At 41.3% G+C, this 23,516-nt stretch overlaps 1 protein-coding gene across 2 annotated transcripts in view; it reads left to right on the forward strand.

Moving 5' to 3' along the window:
- Positions 1-23,516, forward strand: part of RABEP1 (rabaptin, RAB GTPase binding effector protein 1) — a 1,652,179-nt gene that overhangs the window by 331,497 nt on the left and 1,297,166 nt on the right. For both annotated transcript variants that reach the window (XM_044082911.1, XM_044082912.1), the window contains exon 2: positions 17,811-17,930. In XM_044082911.1, the coding sequence (XP_043938846.1) occupies positions 17,811-17,930 (120 nt within the window). The remainder of the gene's footprint in view (positions 1-17,810; positions 17,931-23,516) is intronic.

Consider the following 23,516-nt stretch of genomic DNA (forward strand, 5'->3'; position numbering starts at 1 on the left):
TTCTGTAATGTTTTTGTACTTTTAGGAAGGTTTAACATTGAAACAGCTCATAAGATAAGGTTCAAAAACAGATTTCCCCTTTTGCCGCCAGCATCTCCTGTCAGTTAAGCGAGTCCCATTCTACTGCGAACGTGTTCCTTCCACATGCTGTAGTCGGTGAAGTAGGAAATCTCTGTTTTCAAACCTGTATTATTTATCAGCCGTTTCAATGATGAAGCTACCTAAGTCCACCAAACCTGTTTCTAACCTTCATAATACTGTCGTACATGATCCAAAAAAAAAAAAAAAAGGTAAAGCCGAAGAAGCAGTAGTCCTTCACCAAAAGGAACTGCAGTACAAAGTAATCCATTCCACAGATCATACGCTAACTCCTGCATTCCTTTCAGCCCAACACACGTACACACACGCAACCACTGCGATTGCTGAATTCAATGCTGGACGTCTGTAAAGGACGCTACCCACACACCTCAAAATGATGTCGTACTAGTTTTTTTAAAACCCTTACCGATATCCCCAACAGACCTTCTGCCAGTCTACCCTTCGATATCACACTTCAGTGAGGCCATTTCAGTAAAAGTGAAGAAAGTAAAAGAGGTCGCAAAATCTGGTTGCGATAATACGCAAGTACCGACATTGTTAAAGGCACTTTTACCACATTTGTGTATATATATTCACCTCTATTTGGTTTCTTCCAAATGTTTTCTGCAGGAGCATTCATTACTTATGAATACAAAATGGTGCTTATCAGGCAACCTTGCTCACTCCTTTTCATATTTTTATACTTTTGCTTAATCATCCATTAGCAGTAAAGCTCACAGTTTTCCAGCATAAGCCGGTTTTAGAAACATTATTCTTCCACATAACTCGTAAGCTGTTAATAACTGACCATGAACAATGTTATCAAACCCACTGGTTACATCATATCCCACTAACCTGTCATTTGCTTCTTCTTCATGATGCAAAGTATATTGTTTCCTTTACAAAAAACATTTCTTTAACCTGCTTGTTCATTATACCAATATTCCTTCTGCCCACACTTACTAAAATGTTTTCAAGATATGCTTGCATAATTTTCATAACTTGTAGGCCTCCAGTTCTTTAACCGTCTTCTTTCTTTTTTCCAAATAAATTTTAAACACACCTTCAGAAATACTACCAAGACTAAAACTAGCATTCAACACTGTTTATAGTGCTGCAGTGACAAAAAGCATTGGTGACTGCCCAGCACTTTTTGCCATACTGAATCATTTACCAATAATAGTGTGGAGAAAAGGAGACCCAGACAGATGGAGATCAGCCTGGTTCTTCCTTAGTTTACTGGCTGTATTGAAACTTACTCTGTATGAGGTAGATTTGTTGTAAGACATTTGCCAAAAAAAAAAAAAACTTTAAAGCTGCTGTAAAAGATATACTTTGTAGTAAATTAAACATTTATTCTGTAATTTGAGGTAGCTGTATCTTTGTCTTTATAAATGTAATTAAACTAATTTTGAAGGTAAGTTTTCTGCCATTTTCTTACCATAGAATGTATTGCCAGAGGAAGGGCTGCACTGCCTGTACTTTTTAGTGGCCACAGGAGAACATGATCAAATGCTTGATAGCTGCCAGAGATGTGAAAACTGACAGTGGCAGTAAGGATACTTGCATATTATCGCAACTAGATTTGTAACCCGGAATAATTCCTGATGTTGTTGCGAAACGGGTTTATTGTAAACTAAAAAGGATTATATGAACTCCAAATCAGTGTTGTATCACCTTGGTTCGGAAACAGGAATAACGGACAAATTCCTCTTCCCGGGTAGCGTTCTTTAGCGCTGTGACTTAATGGAAAATAAAATGAACAGAGAAGTAGAAATAATGCAGTAGTTATTCCGTTAATAAACACAGATTCTTCTACAGTCAAAAGTAGTTATGATGGTCTTTACTCTTATTGAATACTCATTTAGGAATACCGATTACCACCAATATAGAAATCGTTCAAAGGCATAAAAACAACATGTGGATTGTAGTCTGTGTTGAGGCGAAGCCTGTTAGAGAGGATTGCACTGCTATAAATAAATTAAAAAAAAAACAATTCAAAAAGAAGACATCACTGCACTGAAGACAAATGGATTGTAAGCCTTACTGCAGCCCTAAATGAACTCAGACCAAAATGAAATGGTTAAAAATGCACATGTAAATAAGCACTTCGGTGACCAGCCTGAGGAGTTGCTGTTACTGGCAAGCTACTTCTGTATGCCTTAACCAAATCTTGTATTCCGTTACAGCGGTAAAGGATGCCACCCAGGAGGAGGAATTTTTTGCCATTTTTCCTCTCCCTGTTTTAGAAGCAGTATGGTAGAAAACAAATTTGGAGTTTACACACCCCCTTTCCAGTGCAGGATAGACTACTTTCGCTATAAGTTTATGAATTTGTGTGACTTCAAAATCTGGTTGCTATAATACACAAGTACTGCAGTGTAAGTTTTAAGTATGAAAAATAGTATATAGAGTGAGTGCTGTTTCTTGAACTCTGCTACACAGATTATCTGAAGTAATGAAAGAGACTAGGCAAAACAAACCTTCCCTCCCACATCCTCATGACCTTCTACAGGGCCACGATTGAAAGCATACTGACTAACAACATCACAGTATGGTATGGAAACTGGTCATACGCAGATCGCAAGGTATTAGAGAAGGTTGTAAAGCAGGTCAGGAAAATCACAGACTCAAACCTCCAGTCGTTACAGGACCCTGTACTTTTGCAGATGCTATTACAGGGTTGTGAAACTGATAAGGGACAAGTATCATCCCGCATATAGACAGTTCCTCCTCCTGTCTTCAGGGAAACTATACAGAATCATCAGGTATAGAACATCAAAATTCAGGAATAATTTCCTTTTGCAAGCGATCAGACTGTTGAACAACTAATCTTAATGTCAACAACATTCAGTTTGTGAGAACATCATAAGTGCAATATGATTGTCTTTACTGTTGTAGAAATAAATTGTTTTATTTATCTAAGTTATGCAATCTGAAATAAATTATTACTTCCACAAGTATGGTAAATGTGAATTATGCTGTACTGCTGTCCTATTTTAAAAATGGTGGCGGGTAAGTTATCTATGTGTGTATTTATATAGGTTCATAGGTTGGTACTAGGCTATCGGCCCTAGGACCTATGCAAGCCTAGCCATAACAATTCCCTGGATATTTCTTCCCACAATATTTACTTCTCTGGACCCCTGTCTAGCAGGGCGATTGACATGATCCTTGGAGTGAATTTCCTATCTCCCATCCAATCACCAAGGTTCCTTTTTAAGAGGGCCAATGAGGTGCTCTGCTTGACATGTATGGGCAGTCTATTCCAGAGTATGGGGAGTCTCTGGCTCAGGAACCTATCCCTCCAGCATGTTGTGTTCATTGTGATGACAAGGTTTAGATCCCTGGAGCGTGTGGCTCTGAGGGATTGGGATTTCTTTAAGTGGAGCATGTCCAACAGCTCAGGGTTTGACATGGCCTTGTATGTTAAGCAGAGATCTCCTCTGAGTAGACAATATGCTACAGAGTATAGCTGGAGTTTTTTTAGACTGTCAGCATATGGCATCTGCTTTAGGCCTGTGATTCTTTTAGTGAGGTATTTCTGTGGCCTTTCCAGCTGTTGCAGATGTCTTGTGAGGTACATACCAAATGGGGCATTATACTCGGTAATGGGTCTAATGTGGGATGAGTACAGTGGGACAATGACCTCCTTTTTTCTGGATGAAAAGCCCTTAGTGATGATGTGCCACATAGAAGGATTTCCTGACTGTTGTGGCAATGTGGTTATCGAAAGTGAGACCACTGTCCACCTGTGTCCCTAAGTCTCTCATCACACTTTCGATGTTTAGTGTCCTGCCACCTATGTGGTAATTCATGGGTACACGTTTTTTTCCAAAGGGGATAACTATACATTTCTTGGCATTAAGCTTGAGCCCATGGCTCTGGCACCAAGCATCTGTTTCTGTAAGGCCCTTTTGTAGAATATCCACATCATTTGGGGATTCAATAATGGCTCCCAGTTTGCAGTCATCTGCAAACTTTGTTAGCCAGAGTCCCTTAGTGTTGGCCTGTACTTCAGAGAAGTAGATGCCAAACAAGAGTGGCCCCAGGACTGAACCCTGAGGTACTCCACTTGTCTGGAGCTGGATTTGGAGTTGGCTACTTTTACAGTCTGGGTTCTGTCAGTAAGCCAGTTGGCAACCCATCGAGTGACGTAGGGATTTATGCCCAGCTTAGTAAGTTTATCTATGATTCCGGAGTGGGGGATGGTGTCGAAGGCCTTGGTGAGGTCCAGATAGGCTGTGTGGACCACCTTACCCTTGTCTACAGCTCTGGAGACTGATTCGAAGAAGTCAGTCAGATTGAGGAGACAAGATCGGCCCTTCACAAACCCAAACTGGGTGGGGTCCAGTGCTTGAAGGTTGCCAATGTCTTTGTTTATAAGTTCCATGATAATGCGTTCCATGCCCTTGCAGATCAGGCTTGTCAGACTGATGGGACGGTAGATCTCGGGATCCAAGGCAGATCCTCCCTTATGGAGCGGGGTAACTGTAGCTGTACGCCACTCAGTGGGCATGAAGCCTGAGGTGAGGCTATGATTAAACATGACACTTAGGTGAGGTGCCAGTTCATTTTGTAGTTCATGTAATGCACAGCCTGGGATGTCATCTGGTCCCATGGATGTTGTATTCTTAGCTTTGGAGAGTGCGGTTTCTACCTGTGTGGTCGTGATTATCGGAATTTGGCAATCTTTATTGAGATGGGCCCGTTAGGGTGTGAGAGGGGGGGTGAAGTTGGCACTAAATCGATCTGCCAGGATATTGGCAATATCCTTGGGATCCGTATATTTAATGCCATTCTGTTGTAGCTCGGAGCAGATCTGAGCATTGCCATTTAGATTCTTGACATAACTATAGAATGCCTTGTGGTTGTCTTTGGAATCTTTGGCAATTTTATTTTCGTAACTAGCTTTTGAGGATTTTATGAGGGATCTCAGCTTCTTACTGAGGCTGGTGAGGGAGTTTTTTGCATCCTGGGATTTTCCTCTTTTTTTTTGCAACAGTTTCTTCTTTCTTTTTAGTGATGGCAAACCTTTTGGGTTCGGCATGTCAAAACTTCGGATAATGTCTAACTTGACTCTGCTTGCATGTCAAATAGAATGTTTTATTTATTTATTTTTTTTATGTTTGAAGTTCCGAAACCTAGATCATATGAATTTCGAAGTTTCGGAACTTAGATAATTTGACATAGTTCCATAGATATATATATATATGTATGTATGTATTGATATAGATATATATGGGTTTCTATTATATAATCAACGCAATCCTTCGAATGCGTCTTAATCGAACTTGAAAGCAGGAAACAGCAAAATAGCGAAATGGCATATAAGCAATTTCTATCCCTGGGAAAGAAATCTGTTGGCCGTCTCAGTTACTTTGCCGATGTCCTTCATGGATGCATCTGCAGTCATAACAACTGGGTTGTCCTGTCGTCAGGCAGCCCTTCGGTCGGCCGGATTCCAAAGTCCGGGTCCGGCTTCGGCTGATGTCGCACTTCACCCGACGTCATCTCTGCTGGTCTTCGGGTATAAAGGCATCAGCCGACGCCATTTTCCTCAGTCTTTCTTGCCGCGTGGCGCCCGAAGCAGAAGCTGTTCGCAAGTGCCGGTCGGTCAGATCCAGAGATTACTACTACCGAATACTACTTCGAAGACTTCTAAAAGCTAAGTACCCCGTTGGGGACTCTTTCTTGCCTCAGCCGATGTCAGAAAAAGTCAATAACTGTTTAACTTGTGGGAAACAAATACCTCATAAAGATTTCCACTCTTACTGTTTGCCTTGTTTAGGCCCAGACCACGACGTAGCAGCCTGTTCGGCCTGTGCTTCTTTCAACCGACGAACGCTTAGGCGTCGGTCGGAGTTTGCTGAACAGTTTTTCGGCTCAGATTTTGCGTACATTATGCCGTCGGATCCTCCGACTACCCAAATTGTTAAAAAACGCAAAGAAAAAGACCGACACTCGCGGTCCGCGGTTTTGGCCGAAACCATGGTTAAGCAAACTGCGAGTGTCTCGGTTTCGGCCGAAACCGAGAAAACTTATCAAAGTACAGCCGAATCAATGACTACTACTGAGGTTCCTGCTACTTTACTTGAATCGGCCTCAGAAATTTTACCTACAACAGTGGTTACTAGTGACTTATCAGACACCATTCCTTTGGATGTCTCTACCCCAGCACGTGGTGCTGCTAGGCGTCCTGCAGCCATGTCTATTAAGGCTTTTGCCAGGGCTAAAGCAGCCAAATCTACTAAATCAGTGCCTGTTAAACCCCCCTCAACCAGGCCCACTTCTAGTTCACAAATGCTTACACTGGCAGAAGATTTAATATCCTTAATTAGGGGATCTCAATCTCACCCAGACAGGGCCTCTCAGCCCCAGAAAAGAGACCTAGAGCAGAGCCCCGAGCCTGTGTCCTCTGATGATTCTCTGGATGACTCAGGTATTACAGACCAGCCAGAGGCTCCTTTCTCCAATTATGAAGACTCAGATGCTGAAGAATCCATTCCAGCTGCTTCTCCACCAGAAGAATTCTCCTTTGGGGAAACCTTACATGCCATGCGAGAACAATTCCAATGGCAGGAACAGGATTTCTCAGATTCCAGAAAAAGACTTAGGACTTTTCTGCACCTACCACAACACAGGCCCTTAGCTATACCTCCTGTCCTCCCTGTTGTGGACGATGCATTTAATGATGTCTGCACTGCACCAGATTCCTTACCTCCAGCCCCTGCCAAACCAGACAGATTTTACAGGGTGCCAGACACTCATCATCACCTATACAAGGCCCCACTTGCAGACCCCGAAACTATATCCCAGGGGCCTAAGGCAGTAGCCTCGACCACAGCAAAAAATCCTATTCCTTCTGAAAGGGAAGCCAGGTCTTTAGACAGATGGGGCAAAAAAGTTTACACCTCTGCTACTCTCTCAGCTAGAGCTTTAAACTGTCAGTTTCACATGATACAATACCAAGAGTTTATGCTTGATCAGTTAACTAAAAAGTTATCCTCTGATGACTCTATAGATAAGAAATATGTATTAGAAATGGTAAATAACATACAACAGGTTAGTAACCATTCCTTAAAATGTGGCTATGATGCACTGGAGGCTTCATTTAGATCAGCCACGACTGGCACAGTGATAAGAAGACATGCATGGCTGAAGGAACAGGTCTTACCGGATCATGTTAAAGCTAAGTTATTAGATGCTCCTATGGATAAGGCCAGTTTGTTTGGTACACCTGCCCAGCAGGTAATGAAGAAAATGGAAGAAAAGGCAAAATCTGTACAAACGGTTAAAGATTTCTTGCAGGTTCAGCCCCCAAGGTTTAGCAGGAACTGGCCTGCCAAAAATTGGTCCTTTCCTGACTCCACAAGATCCCAAAGGGGCAGGAATAGACGTTCCAGAGGCAGAAATCAATCCAGAGGGGGTGCCTACAGAGGACGACAGTGGCAAGGTAATAACAGAGGCACAGACACAGCCACTACCACTACAACTACACAATCACAGTGACTTGACTCTAACTCCGCCTACCAGCACCATTAGGCGGAAAATTAACCTTATTTTCGAAGAACTGGCACTATATCACAAAAGACAAGTGGATTTTGCAAACCATAGACCAAGGTTACCGGTTCCACTTCCACACTTTACCAGTCAAAAGAGGAATGCCAAACCTGCCTCCAAATCAAAAAACAGAAGCTCTACAGCAGATAATGCAATTAACAAAGATGAGAGCTGTGGAAAGAGTACCAATAACAGAACAAGGCAAAGGATTCTACTCCAGACTGTTCCTAGTTCCAAGAAAGGAAAAAAGTTGGAGACCTATTCTCGACCTGTCCACCTTAAACACATACATCATTGTCCCAAAATTCAAAATGCTGACCCTACAGCAACTTCTTCCCATGCTGGGCAAGGAGTGTTGGCTGGTAACTCTAGATCTCAAGGAGGCATACCTGCACGTCCCCATTCGACCAATTTGCAGAAGATACCTCAGATTTCTTGCAGGATCATAGCACTATCAATTCTCAGCATTGCCCTTTGGCTTATCTACTGCCCAGAGTATTCACAAAATGCCTGGCATCAGTAATCGCCCACTGCAGACTACAGGGAATCCAAATTTATCCATACCTGGACGACTGCCTGCTACAAGGGGACAACAAAAGCAAGCTGACAACAGATTTACAAAGGGTCATTTACTTGCTACAAGCACTGGGATACACAGTCAATTTACAAAAGTCAAGGCTGATACCATCCCAAACAAGGACATTCTTGGCGGAATTGGACACAGTAAAACAAATGGCATTCCTAACTGCAGAAAAACAAAAAGAACTACCTCTTTACTTCTTGGCACTAACAAAACAGAACAAGCTAACAGCAAGAAAAGTTCTGCAGGCCTTGGGCTTCATGGCATCATGCATAATCTTGGTTCCACATGCCAGACTGCATATGAGAAAACTACAGTGGTACCTAAAGAATTTATGGTCCCAACACAGGCACAGCCTAGAAGCAGAAATTCCACTAATCCCATGCCTAAAACAGGATTTCCTATGGTGGGCTCAAGCATGCCAGTCAAACCCAGGCCTACCCTTTCACAACTATCAAGCAAGCCAAACCATCACAACAGACGCCTCAGACCTAGGATGGGGGGCTCACATGCTGGACAAATGCATACAAGGATTGTGGACGCAGGACCAGCTTCACCTGCACATCAACCTAAAAGAAATGCTGGCAGTAAAACTGGCAATCCAAAAATTCAGACCATTTCTCAAAGAAGGCCATTTGATGATAAGGACAGACAACACCACAGTCATGTGGTACATCAACAAACAGGGAGGCACTCATTCATACCCCCTATGCAGAATGACTTTGGACCTTTGGAACCTGGCACTCAGCTACAACATCCAGTTACAGGCAATATTTGTACCGGGAAAGGAGAATACTCTAGCAGACATGTTAAGCAGAACCACCTCGGATGCTCACGAATGGATGCTACACCCGGACATCTTCAAGACCATCTCAAAGAAATGGGGAATGCCACAGATAGATCTATTCGCTTCCCCTCTCAATCACCAGCTCAAAAAATTCTGCACAAGGACATTCCATCCACTTGCATGGAAAGTGGATTCGCTCTCCTTCAGCTGGAAGGGTCTGACAGCATATGCATTCCCACCTCTTCCCTTGATACACAAGGTATTACTAAAAATCAAGGAGGAACGTCCAAGGATAATCCTGATAGCTCCGAACTGGCCAAGACAACACTGGTACCCATTGCTGAGGAGCATGTCTCGGGACAAAATGTGGTCAATACCCCTGATGCCTTTGATGTTAACTCAGAACAACTACAGCATCATGCATCCAAACCTAAAAACGTTGCAACTGACTGCATGGAACATCACATAGCAGCAACTAATCCAGATCTTTCCCAAAGGGTTAAAGACATTATCCTTGAAGCCCGCAGACCTTCAACAAGAAGGAACTATGCAGGAAAATGGAAAAGGTTTGTCATTTGGAGTGCTGAAAGAGGAAAAGATGTGTCAATATAGATATTGCTAACATTCTGGAGTACTTGGCAGAGCTTCTACATACAGGCCTGTCCTATTCCTCCATCAAGATACATGCATCAGCTATTTCAGCAGAATACAGCTTTGATCCACCTGTCTTTTCACATCCTCTACTCAGGCAGTTCCTCAGAGGGATCAAGAATGTAAAACCTCCTAGGAAACGACCATTGCCAGCTTGGGATTTGAACTTTGTGCTAGAAAAGTTGACACTCGCACCTTTTGAACCAGCAGCAACAGCAGACCTACAGCATCTATCATGGAAAACTGCTTTCCTACTGGCAATAACCTCAGCAAGGAGGGTTTCTGAACTTCAGGCCCTAATGGCAGTACAACCCTTCCTAATCTTCCACCAAGATAGTGTCCATGAGGACTAATCCTACATTTATGCCTAAGGTGGTATCCAGAGTGCCTTTAAACCAGGCAATCCACCTACCTACCTTCTTCCCCAACCCACAAAACAGAGGGGAAAGAATGCTGCATACCTTGGATGTACATAGACAGCTACGCTACTACCTGGACAGACCAAAAAGTAACAGAAAAACTGACCAGCTTTTTGTAGCCTATGCAACAGGAAGGGAAGGAAAAGCAATTTCCAAACAGACAATCTCCAAATGGATAGGAAATTGCATACGATTCTGTTACTCCTTCCATGGAAAACCAATTCCACAGAACATAAGGCCTCATTCTACAAGGGCAACAGCCACTACCACAGCCTTCTTACGAGGAGTGGCAACCAAGGACATTATTGAGGCGGCTACTTGGACCTTCGTGCATACATTTGCCAAGCATTATAATTTACCTCTGTATTCCAGATCCCGAGCAGGGTTTGCCACTGCTGTACTGCAAGGGATCCTAACCACACCATAATCTATTCGTCCTCCTCCCCTAGTTGGCTATGGTATTCTACCCAGTTGTTATGACTGCAGATGCATCCATGAAGGACATAGTACAGTTTTGTACCTACCATAAATGTAGATGTCCGAACTGGATAGCATCTGCAGTCAGGATTACCCTCCCTCCTTCCCCTCTGTGGTACTCCTAGGGTATTTACCCTCCTAATAGCTAGCTGGTGGGGGGAGTCTCTTATGGTGCATTTGTTTGTATATATGTACATACATGCTTATTTTTTGTGTTTGCCTTCTATCTCTTTGGAAACATTGGCATTTACCCAAAATTTAGCCTTCCAAGAGGGCAACTGGCATCTGGGGCAAGAAACACTGAGGAAAATGGCGTCGGCTGATGCCTTTATACCCGAAGACCAGCAGAGATGACGTCGGGTGAAGTGCGACATCAGCCGAAGCCGGACCCGGACTTTGGAATCCGGCCGACCGAAGGGCTGCCTGACGACAGGACAACCCAGTTGTTATGACTGCAGATGCTATCCAGTTCGGACATCTACATTTATGGTAGGTACAAAACTGTACTTTTTCTTCACTGTAGTGCAATCTCGGAGTTGGTATATTTAAGTGGGGGGTTGAGGGCACAGCCCCCCACATTGGGGGGTGCGGGAGACAAAGCCCAGTGTTATGTAATGTTTTGGAAGTTTTTATTTTTTTGTGGTACAAAGATTTATTTTCCCTGGAAAAATAGCTGTTACAAGTGTTCAGGATCGGAAGCTAAATTACATGGGGTTGATAAATCAGCATTCGCTTTAAGTGTTCACTGATTTAATACAGACTATATATATATAGATATATATATATAGACACACCACATAGCTACATAAGATCGAAAATGAAATATTGCAGTAGTTACTAGACAAAGCTTTGGTATATATGTGTGTGTGTGTGTGTGTGTGTGTGTGTGTGTGTGTGTGTGTGTGTGTGTGTATATATATATATATATATATATATATATATATATATATATATATCATGCTAGTTATAAATACTGATTTAAAAATCAAAACACAGATTATCCATAACGAACACTCAGACTTTTGCAGTGGTAAGAGGCCCACAGAAATTTCAGAAGAGTATGCAATGACTTTAAGAAGTTACAGAGTTAAGATGTTAACAGCATACAGTGCAGAAGGCATTAAAAAGACTGATGTACAGCTGATTAGAAATGGAAAGAGTAAAAGAAATATCAAGAGGTTGAGTATTGAACAAAATAATGTGTCAGTCTGTGGGAATTGTAGATGTAAATGCACATGTTGAACTACTAGCCTTGCAGAGAGTAAATCATGAACGTGTTGTAAGTAGGCCGGCTCATTTGGCAGTGGTATGTAGATGATACAAAGGCAAGACATACATTCCAGGACAAAACAAAGATTTGATTGGCAGAATACCAAAAAGGGAGATTTTTTTTTTAGAATAAAAGATTAACAATACGATCGATGTATGATTTGCTGGCGGATTGTAAATAGTCCACATCAGAACCATGTAAACATGCTTAAACTTTCAGATTGGTCAGTCACCATATTGAAAGAAGCTGTCCAAAATCAGCTATAAAGCCAAAGTCTAGATTGGAACCTGTGACTCTTATATGCACACACAGTTCTAGAGAATCACCATTGGTATTGAAATGATTGCAAACAAAATATCAGTACAATTGAAAATAAAATCTGGACAAAAATCTGTTTCATGCAAGGTTCTGTTTAGCTAACCTTCAGTAAAAAGCAGTAGGCCTTATTTGAATTTTAAATATGGGAGGCATTTTCAAAAGGAAACAACCTAGTATAGCTTAAGTGCAAAAAAGAATGTAAACTTGATAACTGAATATGCAGTTCTGAAAGCACACACAGTGGCAAAGGTAAAGGAAGGAATAGAAAAGGAGTCATCTGCTACAGAAGGTGAAAGATATCTGTCTGTAAGGGCTAGCACAAAAGATAAGATTGATCCCACTGTCCCCAAACTTGAGATATGAATGCTGCGTGGCTAACCTCACCTTTTCATCAGTAGGAAAGTATAAGGACATATAAGGCTCATTATCCCTTCATTACAAAACAGGACTATAGCGATAGCAAATCGTGGTCATCGGTTTGTTATAAAAACTAAAGTATTTGAAAGAGAAAGTATTTGATTCCATAAAGTGAACACATGGTAGAAAGTAAGCCGATTGATTGTTCAGTGAGCCAAGAAACAGAATTGAGAATGTACCATGTCATATATTGAAATTGGATGAAATATTTGGAATATGTGCCAATATTAATTTCTGTGATCCTAATAATAACATTGTCTTTCAGTTATAATTGATGAGTACTCTGTAAGTATCTTATATTAGAACTAGTAAGTTTCTTCCGTCTCAGCAAACACTGCTGTAGTGTTAATAAGCAAAATGCTGTCATTGTTTCACATTCTCCAAGTCCATCAGGTCAGACACTGATCACTTTCCATTTCTTGGAGTTCTGTTTTATCTGATAGGATGTAAAAGTGCATTAGGAAGTTATCTTCAGTATCTCAATCCGGATCTAACTAATGAGACAGATATACTACCATAAGAATAGGTAAGTCTTTTTGCTTTTCAATAAATAAATACCAAAAGACCATTTAAGTTACGTAATCTTGAAGTGAGCGGTCTGTGTTTTGGAAGCAGGTGGGCTAGAATAAATACTTGACCTCTTTGTTATTTGCAATATTAGCAAGACATTGTTCTCTTTTGACACCTTAATTTGGGCTTGACACATACAATTGGTTATGGCATTGTTTCCGAACTAGACTGTGTCCCTGACACCTCTGATAATGATTAGCAGACTGCGAGCAGACCTTCCAAGAGTGTAATAAGGAGATATGTCAGAGGTTAATAAACCAAATATAGGCACCGGAGACCAAGCGGATTCACCACACAAGTATTTATTGAAAAAAACGAAATGAACAAACAGCACGCAGAGCATAAACACTGTTAAACCAATTCCCCTTACGTTTTCATCTCAAAGAATTTGTTTGTTGTGAGGTTGCATAATTGATTTTGTTTCCATTCATGTTTGCCACAGCCTGAATAATTCTGAATCTGTATAATAAGATTCCATACGTCATTATTTAGTGATTTTGATGTTTCACTGTCTGGTCATTCTTTTCCTTTACGACTTCTACACCGTTCAAGTTTAAAATGTTCATGTTTAATAATTCTGTTTCATTACGCCCTCAGCAGTATTCAAATTTAGAAATGTTTTTACCATTACTGTTATTGTAGTAGGCTGAGAATATGACAAGGGTGCCAGAACTATAGCCCCCCCACTTTCCACAGATTTACAAAAATCGGCTACTGTAGCAGAAACTAAATACTGTAAATGAGTTTAATTTCAATAACATAAGCTCATTTTTTCTTTTCTGCTGCAGTAGTAAAATAGGTACTGGCAAACACATGTGTAATGCCGTCCAAGGGTAGGAAAGAAAGTTTAAAAAAAAATCTATTCTAATGATGTATCTGCCTGCACGCATACCTGCAGCATGCCATTGTTCTGTCATCAGTAGTGTGATTTGACAATACATAACGATTTTCAGATTTACAAAGCTGACATCCAATCAGGTTGGTGTTTCTACTACTAGCCCCTTGCTGGGGGGGGGGGGGGTTTACACAGCTGTAGCATGATTTGACAATACGTGCCAATTTTTAGCCTTAACCGGTTGATATCCAATCAGCGTTGTTTTTTCTACTGCAAAACCCTTGCTGAGAGACACTGGCCATCAGAGCTGACAGAGCCATCATTTATGATGATTTGAGGTATAGCTGTATCATTCATGATGACTTGAGATGCTTAGCAGCTAAGTTACACAACTGGTTATCAGTATAATGTATAATAATAATAATAATAACAAAAAAAAAGAAAAAAATGGAAATCCCCTTCATCCTGTTTCAGTTTCCACCAGTAAATTTATTGTCACCTTGTCATGCTTGTAGGGCCTTTTACATATGTGGGGGAGTTGAGATGATGAATAACATATTCTGCTTTTTTTTTTTTACCTTAAAAATATAAACATTTTCTGTAGCTTTCTGAAGAAGTATAAAATTCTTTGTCTTTCATCTGCTTTCTTTTTGTCATAACTGTTTTACTTGCCACTATGCCTTCCCCTCACAAAAACACACGGTACTGGGACACTTACCTGTGTAACTGCAAACCCACTAAGATTGAGTGGTAGGAGTGACAAGTAGTTCAAATCAGGCATGTTCTTTCATGTGTTCAATTGGTTTGGCAGCATGCTGCACTGTCCATAAATTTTTTGTTTGCTTTCATCAGTCAGTGAGCAAATTCAAACTGCTGTGGCTAGTGTTGTACCTGAATTTGTGGGTTATTTCAAAATTTGTGAGAATGCTGTAGCTAATTCACATTTCTCACCTTACCACCAGAACTCCATTGGTACTTTAACATGGAAGGATTCTTGGTTGAGTTTGTGGCCATGCTGCTTGTCTTTCTTGCTTAGAATGAGCCTGTCTTTTAAATTGATTGTGTCTGTAATGCCTGTTTCTTCACAAGGTAAGCATACTCAAGTGGTTTACATCTCTAAAAGCCTGTGACTCTTGGGGGTTGGTGAGCAGTACAGATGCAGAAGTCATCACAGAGGCATAGCTGTTAACTGTCCCTGATTTTTCAGAATGCCATTTTTTCTGAAAGTTAAATGATGCATCCAGCAGCAGGCAAACCTACAGCATGCCTTAGTTTCTCTCAGCTGTAGTGTGATCTGACAATACATACCGATTTTTAGACTTACCAGGCTGACATCCAGTCGGGTTGGTGTTTCTACTACTAGCCCCTTGCTGTACAGACCTGCTTAGAAAGAGTCTGTATTCTAAATTGATTGTGTCTCTAATGTCTGTTTCTTCACCATGCTTAGGTGGTTTACATCTCTAAAAGCCTGTGACTGTCAGGTGTAGGCGAGCAGTACAGACTCAGAGGTCATCACAGAGGCATAGCTCTTAACTCTTGCTGATTTTTCAGATTGCCATTGATTCTTCTTTATATTTTCCCATGTTTTGTAAAATGATTACTTTTTTAAGTGAATCACTGAGAATTACAGCTAGCTAGTTTTCCTTATAATAGTTCACAGTTAGCCCCAAACAACCTGTAGCAGAAACTTTTCACTGGGTACAACACACCAGCCACAGTTTGTTCTGTTTGCTGCCACGAGTGAACTCTGAATCTATTGTTTCCCTTGTGCTCTTCTGCCTTAAAGATGAAATTAAATAACTTATATTAACATTTTAATAAAAGTGTTGTATTCTTGTTAGCAATTTAAATACTTATCCTAGAAATGTATATTAAAGTTGGATACTGTTTAACTGACTTGAATCAGCTCCTTTTGCAAGTGCTAAAGATTTACAGTCCTCTGAGGTATTTCTGACAAAAAAGTGTAAGGCCTTACAAAATTTAATGCTTTTGTCTGCGGAATAAGCAATTATTAAAAAGTAGAATATTCAAAATGCTGAGGAATAATATATATATTGTCATGTTTGTTTTTGTACACAGTGCAGCAGCATAAACATTATGTATATAGTTGTGAAGGCTGATATTTCTTCCTAAGATTTTAGTGCCTTAAATGGCCCCTGACACTTACCTTTAACTTAGCAGTAGAACAAGTCGACTTGTGCTTCAGGTAGACTGTGGAGAACATGAATAAACATGTTGAGAATAAATGTTAAAGAAATAAACAAGGCAAGATGCAAGATATTATTTAACACACTGTTGTTAAATAAACTCTCATTGTGAAGCACATAACATTTACCAGGAACATCAGATACTTTAGAAGTTGCAAGGCTGAGCTTTCCATGCTACCCCATTTTTTTTGTTTGTTTCTTTTATTAAATTGCTGAATGGTGTTCCACTGCTACAACACTTATATCAGAATAAGGCAAACATTGCTGTTCCGTCTGCTATAAGAAGGTCGCCCGCATGAGAATGCACAGAAGCTTTTATATGACAGTAGACTTGGCTTGTTTGTTGTATTAAGCTAGATATTAAACCATTTACTCATTCATTCATTTTTTGATACCTACTAGCCTTTGGGATATGGAAAGAAACTACAAACCCAGGTGAAAAATTTGTGGCTGCAGAAAGGACATGCAGACTCCACACATATGGCACCCCAACAGGAACTGAACCACAGAGCCAAACAGTGTGAATCATCAGAATTTAGTGCACCAGTGTGCCTCTGAAGTCAGTGCATTTCCCATGGTGAAATTGGCTGGCAGTGATTGTTATGGTACAAATAAAAAAATGCTTATAGGTATTTCTGGAGGTGTAGATTTTAAATACAACATACCTATTCATGTGTATGAAAGGTGAGTAATTTTATGCTGTATACAGTTAATTTTAAAGGGTAAGGTTAGTAGTCCTAAAGTAAGATGGCATATAAAATGGGGAGAGGTAAACACAGGATGGAAAGTAGAACTGATTGATGGGGTGCCAAGTATGGCTGGTGATCTTATGTAAGGATCCCATATAACCAGCTGTGTAGGAGTAGTGTCATGCACATGTGTTGGATAAGGCTGTCTTGCGCAGTCATGGTCATTTGTAGAGTCAGTGAAATGTTCAGTTAATGTTTCTGGGCTTATTTTAGGACAGTGAGAAAAGGACTTGTAGACATGAGTTTAATCCTCCTGCTAGTATAATTTGGAATCAGTTGTGAAAAGCTTGCTTTAAAAAAAATAAAAACAAAAAAACCCCACTAAAGGTTCAGTGGTACAGTTCATGTATAGATGTTAAGTTAAACACGTGTCTACAGCCAGTATAGTAGGTCAGCAACTGAAGTATTGGAAATCAGAATATGGAATGCATGTGCTGTTGATTTAATTGGGTTTTGAACTAACTAAACATAGTTATTAGAGTTCCTCTATTATTTATAATCTTTGACCTGTTGAGTTGACCCTCGGTCATAATAAAGATAATAATGTTAATAAAGATAAGTATGCAAAGTATCTTGCGTCTGTCTTAGTTTGCTACTGTAATCTATATAATTCACTGTCCTGCTTAAATTTAATTTTCTTTATCAACACTTTGGCTTAAAGTGCATTTATTTTTTTGCCTTAATTAGTTGTCTTAAGAGCTACAGTAATATTTTATAAAGTCTTCATGAATATGTGTCAGTGTAGTTTTTATTGTATCATAAGAAGTTGGTTCCTCTTTTCCCATGCAGTGGTCAAATGGGTCACATGGACTAGTTTATTATCACAGGTAACAAAAGTAAATAAAAGTAATAAGTAAACTGTTAAATGTTTTCTTATGTTTTTTTATAGCTGCAGCCCTTCAACAGCGGGTGTTGGAATTGGAAGAGGCTCTGCAGAAAAAACATCAGCTGGAGCAGGAGTTTAATCAAAAGAGAGCCAGATTTAAAGAACTCTACCTGGCAAAAGAGGGTAAGTTTCACTTCTTAATATGGTACTTCTCTGTATTTTAAGTTTAGAGTTAACATCTTTTGTTTGGTACAATAGAGTTGTTAGTTGTGTCATCTCAAATATTAGAAGACTCGAGTGTAAAAACTACTCTAGCTTACTTTACTCTAGAGTAAAGCCCTCTGTTAAGTGATAACTTGTTCTGTTGTGGACATTTAGTAGGGTAGAGCTTCAGGATTTGACTGCAGTTATGCGAGGACCTGCTGATGATAATGGTGGTGCTTGTACCACTTCCTTTGTGTGTACTTTATGTTCATGTAGGAGAAGGATGGCTTTTAGTGTACAGAATTAAGCATTGATTGTTCTGCTTATTTTCTGACAGTAGTGAAATAAATGTGGGCTGCTTCTTGCTAAGGTATGACCTTGGATCATTCCCATTTCAGAGCAGTTACCTTAGGAAGTAAGAGTCCTTGAGATGTCCATTGGTGAAGATTCAAAACTTAAGATTCTTTTCCATCCTGTCCTCCTGATTCAACTGATGGAAAATAAGCCACTTTTTGGATCCTATTCAGCCATTTAACTCCATTAATGCCCCTGCCCTAACTTTACCCTCCTATTTTAGTTACTACCTTATGTTTAGACAGATTTGCATTTATGGAAAACAGTGTTCTTTTACCTGATATCCTGTTCTGTCAGCTATATTTTCCTTTGTGGCATATAATATTCTTGTTTTCCCATTCACATTGGCCTAAGGTTTCTTGTCTCTTTCATCTTTTTTACAGTTCATTAGCATAATGTTTTTGTCTTATGTCTTGCTGTCATTCCAGGTGTAAGTGGAATACTCTCAAAATAATTTTTATTTGTCTTAGTCGGTCACATTTATATCTTTTTGTATATTGTTTAGTTTTCTGTGTTGGTTTGGACAAAGCTTTCAAGAAATGTGACCAGAACTGTCACAAAATCCCACCCCAGGACACCAGTGATCTCTGCATAGTGTGCTTCAGAACGGAACATTTAACAGTGGATTGCACAATCTGCAAGGCCTTTTGGATTTGCTTCCTTGCAGACACAGAGAGAGAGAGAGAGAATGAAATTTGAAAGGGCTACTATTTCTAGCATCTTTACCTTCTTTATGTTTCTGTTACATAATGTCACTGATGGGGCTATGGGGCAGCAAGAGCAGTTGCTGGTGGTGTTATGCCTGGCTCCACCTCTGCAAATTCATGGATAACTTCATGGTATCCTTCTTCAATCCACCCTATAACTGTTCCTCCCTTTTCAGTCCTTAAATAAAAGAAAAGTTTAAGAATGTGCAGGAAGCAAAGATGTCTGTTGTAGGTGGCCGATTTGAGACCTCCTCAAAGATCTTGCAGTATGAATCAGAAAAAGGGCCCAAATCCGTGTGGTATAAAAAATCCTGAAGACAGTCTTTTGACTCATCTTCTAATAGAAGTGATCATAGCAGAGGTGTCTCCTTTACCGGACTCTGACCTAGGGGCTGAAGGCATCCACAGAGTCAGGGATTCAGTGGTTTACATTTTTGGCAGGCAGCCCCAGCATTGCTGAAGGCATGCCTGACTGCTTCCCTCTGAAGGCAGTTGGAGGTCTTTTGTATGTCCACTCATCTGCATGGATGGCCATCACAAAAGACAACTGGGTGATAGAAATCCTATCTAGAGGCTGTGCAGTGCCCTTCCTTTGACAGGCTTCAGTCTCTGAGAAACATGATCCAGTGTTTTCCAGTTCAGTTACCGCCAGTATCCTTAGTTTCAGCAAATCTTGTGTTCTCCCATGCTTGTTTTTTCATGAGTATCCTCTACTGGATGCTAAGGGTTCAGTGCTCCTAACTTTCAGATCCCCTCATTGCTTCCTTCAGCTGCATCTGAACTGGTAGGTAGTCCCTCTAACTGTGTGTATATGAAGAAGTTTCATCCTTCCAACCTAGACAGCAGTTGTTACCACAGACTCTTCCTCTCTGGGGTGAGGAGCATTATAAGCAGAGAATGGTCCAGGGATAATGGACTGAGCTGGAGGCCAGTCTTCATGCCAGTATGCTCATCATGTTGATCACTGCTGCAGTAGCCTTAAATGTACGCGTTATATCCTTCACAGAATATAACAGCCAGACAGTTTCCAAAGTTTCAAGGGCACCTTCCATTGTCTAAAACATTATTTGTTTCAAGCTGAGCTGAAGAGTGGATGTTCTTCATCTCACATTGCTGCAGTCCTTACACTTGGGTAGTCCGCTGTCCTCGGTCGGCCCGAATATCAAAGTATAAGGCTGACGTCGGTCAAGGCGCATTTGACTGACATCAGGACGTCAGGGTACAAATGCGCATGACCGACGTCATATCCTCAGTCTTTTTTGCCGCATGGTCCGATGCAGAAGCAGCGTTGCAAGTGCCGGTTGGCGTTCTGAAATTGTTCGATTTCGGAGTTTCAGACCGAGTCAAAGTTGGCTAAGTACCCGTTGGGAATATTTTAGTTTTTCTTGCCTCAGTGGTTTACCGGATGTCAGAAAAAGTGAATAATTGTATTTCTTGTGGGAAACAGATACCGCATAGAGACTACCATACTTTGTGTATTCCTTGTTTAGGGCCTGAGCACGACGTTGTTGGGTGTCGCTCTTGTGCTAGATTCAATAAGCGCACTATTAAGAGAAGATTAGATTGTGCCAGGTTAGTCTTCGAAGCGGTGCAATTATAAAATGCCGCCGGATGCTCCGGCCCGCTTCTTCAAGAAGCGCAAGGACAAAGCAGTTAAACCTAGGCTAGAGGAACCGTCAGTACCGGACGCCGGTTCTTTAGAGGTGTCGGTGGAGCCGGTGGTTCCACCGGAGGTTTCTTTGGGATCCCAGGGAGAGACTTTGTTATTGCAGGATGTGGCCTCTCAGGAGGCAGGCCAGGCTGATGGGGCTTCTCAGGTTACTATACTCCCTCCCTGCCTAGGGTGGTTAGGCCCTCTCCTTCTGTTTCCAAGGCTTCTCCCAGGGGCAGGCCAGGTTTAGCTTCTGTTGGTGTTACCCCTAGCTCTTCAGGAATTGTGCCCAAGAAGCATATGCTTAAAATGGCAGAAGATTTGATTACTTTGATTAGGGGTTCTATGCCCCCTCCTGATAAGAGACCTAGGGTGGAGCCTGAGCTAGGGAGTTTTGAGCAGGCTTCAGATGTTTCAGAGTCTTCTGCTGAAGACTTGCAGGAGTACTCTCCTTATTCTGATTCTGATGTGGATGATTCTACTCCTTCTGCTTCTCCTCCTGAGGATTTTTCTTTTTCAGAAACTCTTCATTCCATGAGGGAGCATTTTAAGTGGGAAGGTCAGGACTTCTCTGATTCCAGGAAAAGGCTTAGGGAATTTTTGTTTTTACCCCAGCATAGGCCTTTGGCTATACCTCCTGTTTTGGATGTAGTGGAAGATGTTTTTACAGAGGCTTCTCTTAATCCTGATTCTTTGCCTCCTGCTCCTGTTAAACCGGATAGGTATTACAGGGTGCCTGAAGTTCATAAGTATCTTTTAAGAGTCCTAGGGCAGACCCAGAAACTGTTAGCCAGGGGCCTAAAGGTGTTAAGGCTTCTGTTGTTAAGAATCCGGTTCCTGCAGACAAAGAGGCCAGGGCCTTGGATAGATGGGGAAAGAAAGTTTATACTTCTTCCACTCTTGCTATGAGGGCTTTGAATTGCCAGTTTCACATGTTGAAATACCAAAACTATCTCCTTTCACAATTGAAGTCTAAGGTTGATGCTCTGGCAGAAGGTATTGATTGTAAAGAGTTGCAAGATTTAGTACATGTTTCTGAACAGGTGGGTAAGCATTCTTTGCAATGTGGTTTTGATGCTGTACAGGTCTCGTCTAGGGTGGCTGCCACTGGGTCAGTTCTTCGCAGGCACGCCTGGCTGAGGGATCAAAATTTATCTGAACATGTTAAAACAAGGATTTTAGATGCTCCTTTACAATCTGACGTGTTGTTTGGTCCTCCTGTTGAGGCAGTTTTAAAGAAAATGGAAGACAAGGCTAAGTCTATGCAGACTGTTAAAGATTTTTGCAGGTCCAGCCTCCAAAGTTTAGTAGAAATTGGCCTACTAAGGGGTGGACGTATCCTTCTTATGATTCCCAGTCTAGGGGTAGATCTAGACGTGGTAGGGGCAGAGCTCAGGGCTCTTTCAGGCCTAGAACAGGGAGTTCTCCTGCACAGTCTTCGGTGAGGGCAGGGGTCAGTCCTTTCGTAAACAGACCCAATGACCTACCTTTTCAGCTGCCAGAGCCTTCTCGTCTGGCAGCACCTTTGGGAGGAAGGTTGGCACTTTTCAAAGAAAATTGGAGTTTAATTACCCGAGACAGATGGGTATTGGATATCATACACCACGGTTACAGGTTTTATTTCCATACCTTGCCTCCTTTCAAAGGCATGCCAGACGTTCCTCCTCAACAAAGAATAGAGGCTCACAAGCAAGTTTCTCTGTTACTCCAAATAGGGGCCATACAGCCGGTCCCTATGCCAGAGGTGGGCCTAGGATTTTATTCTCGCCTGTTCCTAGTACCAAAGAAGGGGAACACGTGGAGACCAATTTTGGATTTATCTACCCTCAACACTTATCTGGACATTCCCAAGTTCAAAATGTTGACGTTACAGCAGCTTTTACCCCTGCTGGGCAAAGATCATTGGATGGTAACTTTGGATCTCAAGGAGGCTTACCTTCATGTTCCTATCAGACTAAGTTGCAGGAAGTATCTGCGTTTTCGAGCTGGGACTTCTCACTATCAGTTCTCTGCATTGCCCTTTGGCTTATCTACTGCCCAGAGTGTTCACGAAAGTTCTGGCTCCAGTGATAGCTTTCTTCAGGCTAAAAGGAATACAGATCTATCCTTATTTGGACGACTGCCTGATTCTGGCTCAAGGAAGGAAGAGCTTCTTCATCATTTGGAATATGTGATAGCAGTGCTAAGATGCCTGGGGTATTCTGTGAACGAAATAAAGTCCAGTCTAGTACCCTCTCAGGACATGTGCTTTCTGGGTGTGAGACTGAATACAGCATCCCAGATGGCCTTTTAACCCCGGACAAACAAAAGAGTCTATCCCTTTACTTCCATCAACTATCTCATCAGTCCGGGCTGACTGCAAGGACAGTCCTTCAAGCCTTAGGGTTCATGGCATCTTGTATTCTGGTGCTTCCCAATGCCAAACTGCATATGAGGAAGCTGCAATGGTATCTCAAAAATGTATGGACACAGCACTGCCAGGATCTGGACACTGTCATTCAAATAATACCTTGCATTCAAAAGGAATTTTTGTGGTGGGCTCAGGAATGTCACCTAAACAAGGGACTCTCTGTGACCCGGCCAGAGGCGAGTCAGATTTTAACGACAGATGCCTCAGACAAAGCTTGGGGAGCTCATCTAAATGGAAAGTGGATACAAGACAAGTGGCCTGCCAGACTACAACATCTACATATCAAGAGATGTTAGCAGTCCAGTTTGCATTAATAGCTTTCAAGGATTTACTTCTTCCAGGGCAGGTGTTGATTCTAACAGACAACACAACTGTCATGTGGTACATCAACAAGCAAGGGGGAACGCATTCTTATCCTCTATGCAGGCAAGCAATGATTTTGT

This window comes from Protopterus annectens, chromosome 9.part0 (genome assembly GCF_019279795.1).
Source record: "Protopterus annectens isolate FY-2018-M chromosome 9.part0, PAN1.0, whole genome shotgun sequence".
NCBI classification, from domain to species: domain Eukaryota; kingdom Metazoa; phylum Chordata; order Ceratodontiformes; family Protopteridae; genus Protopterus; species Protopterus annectens.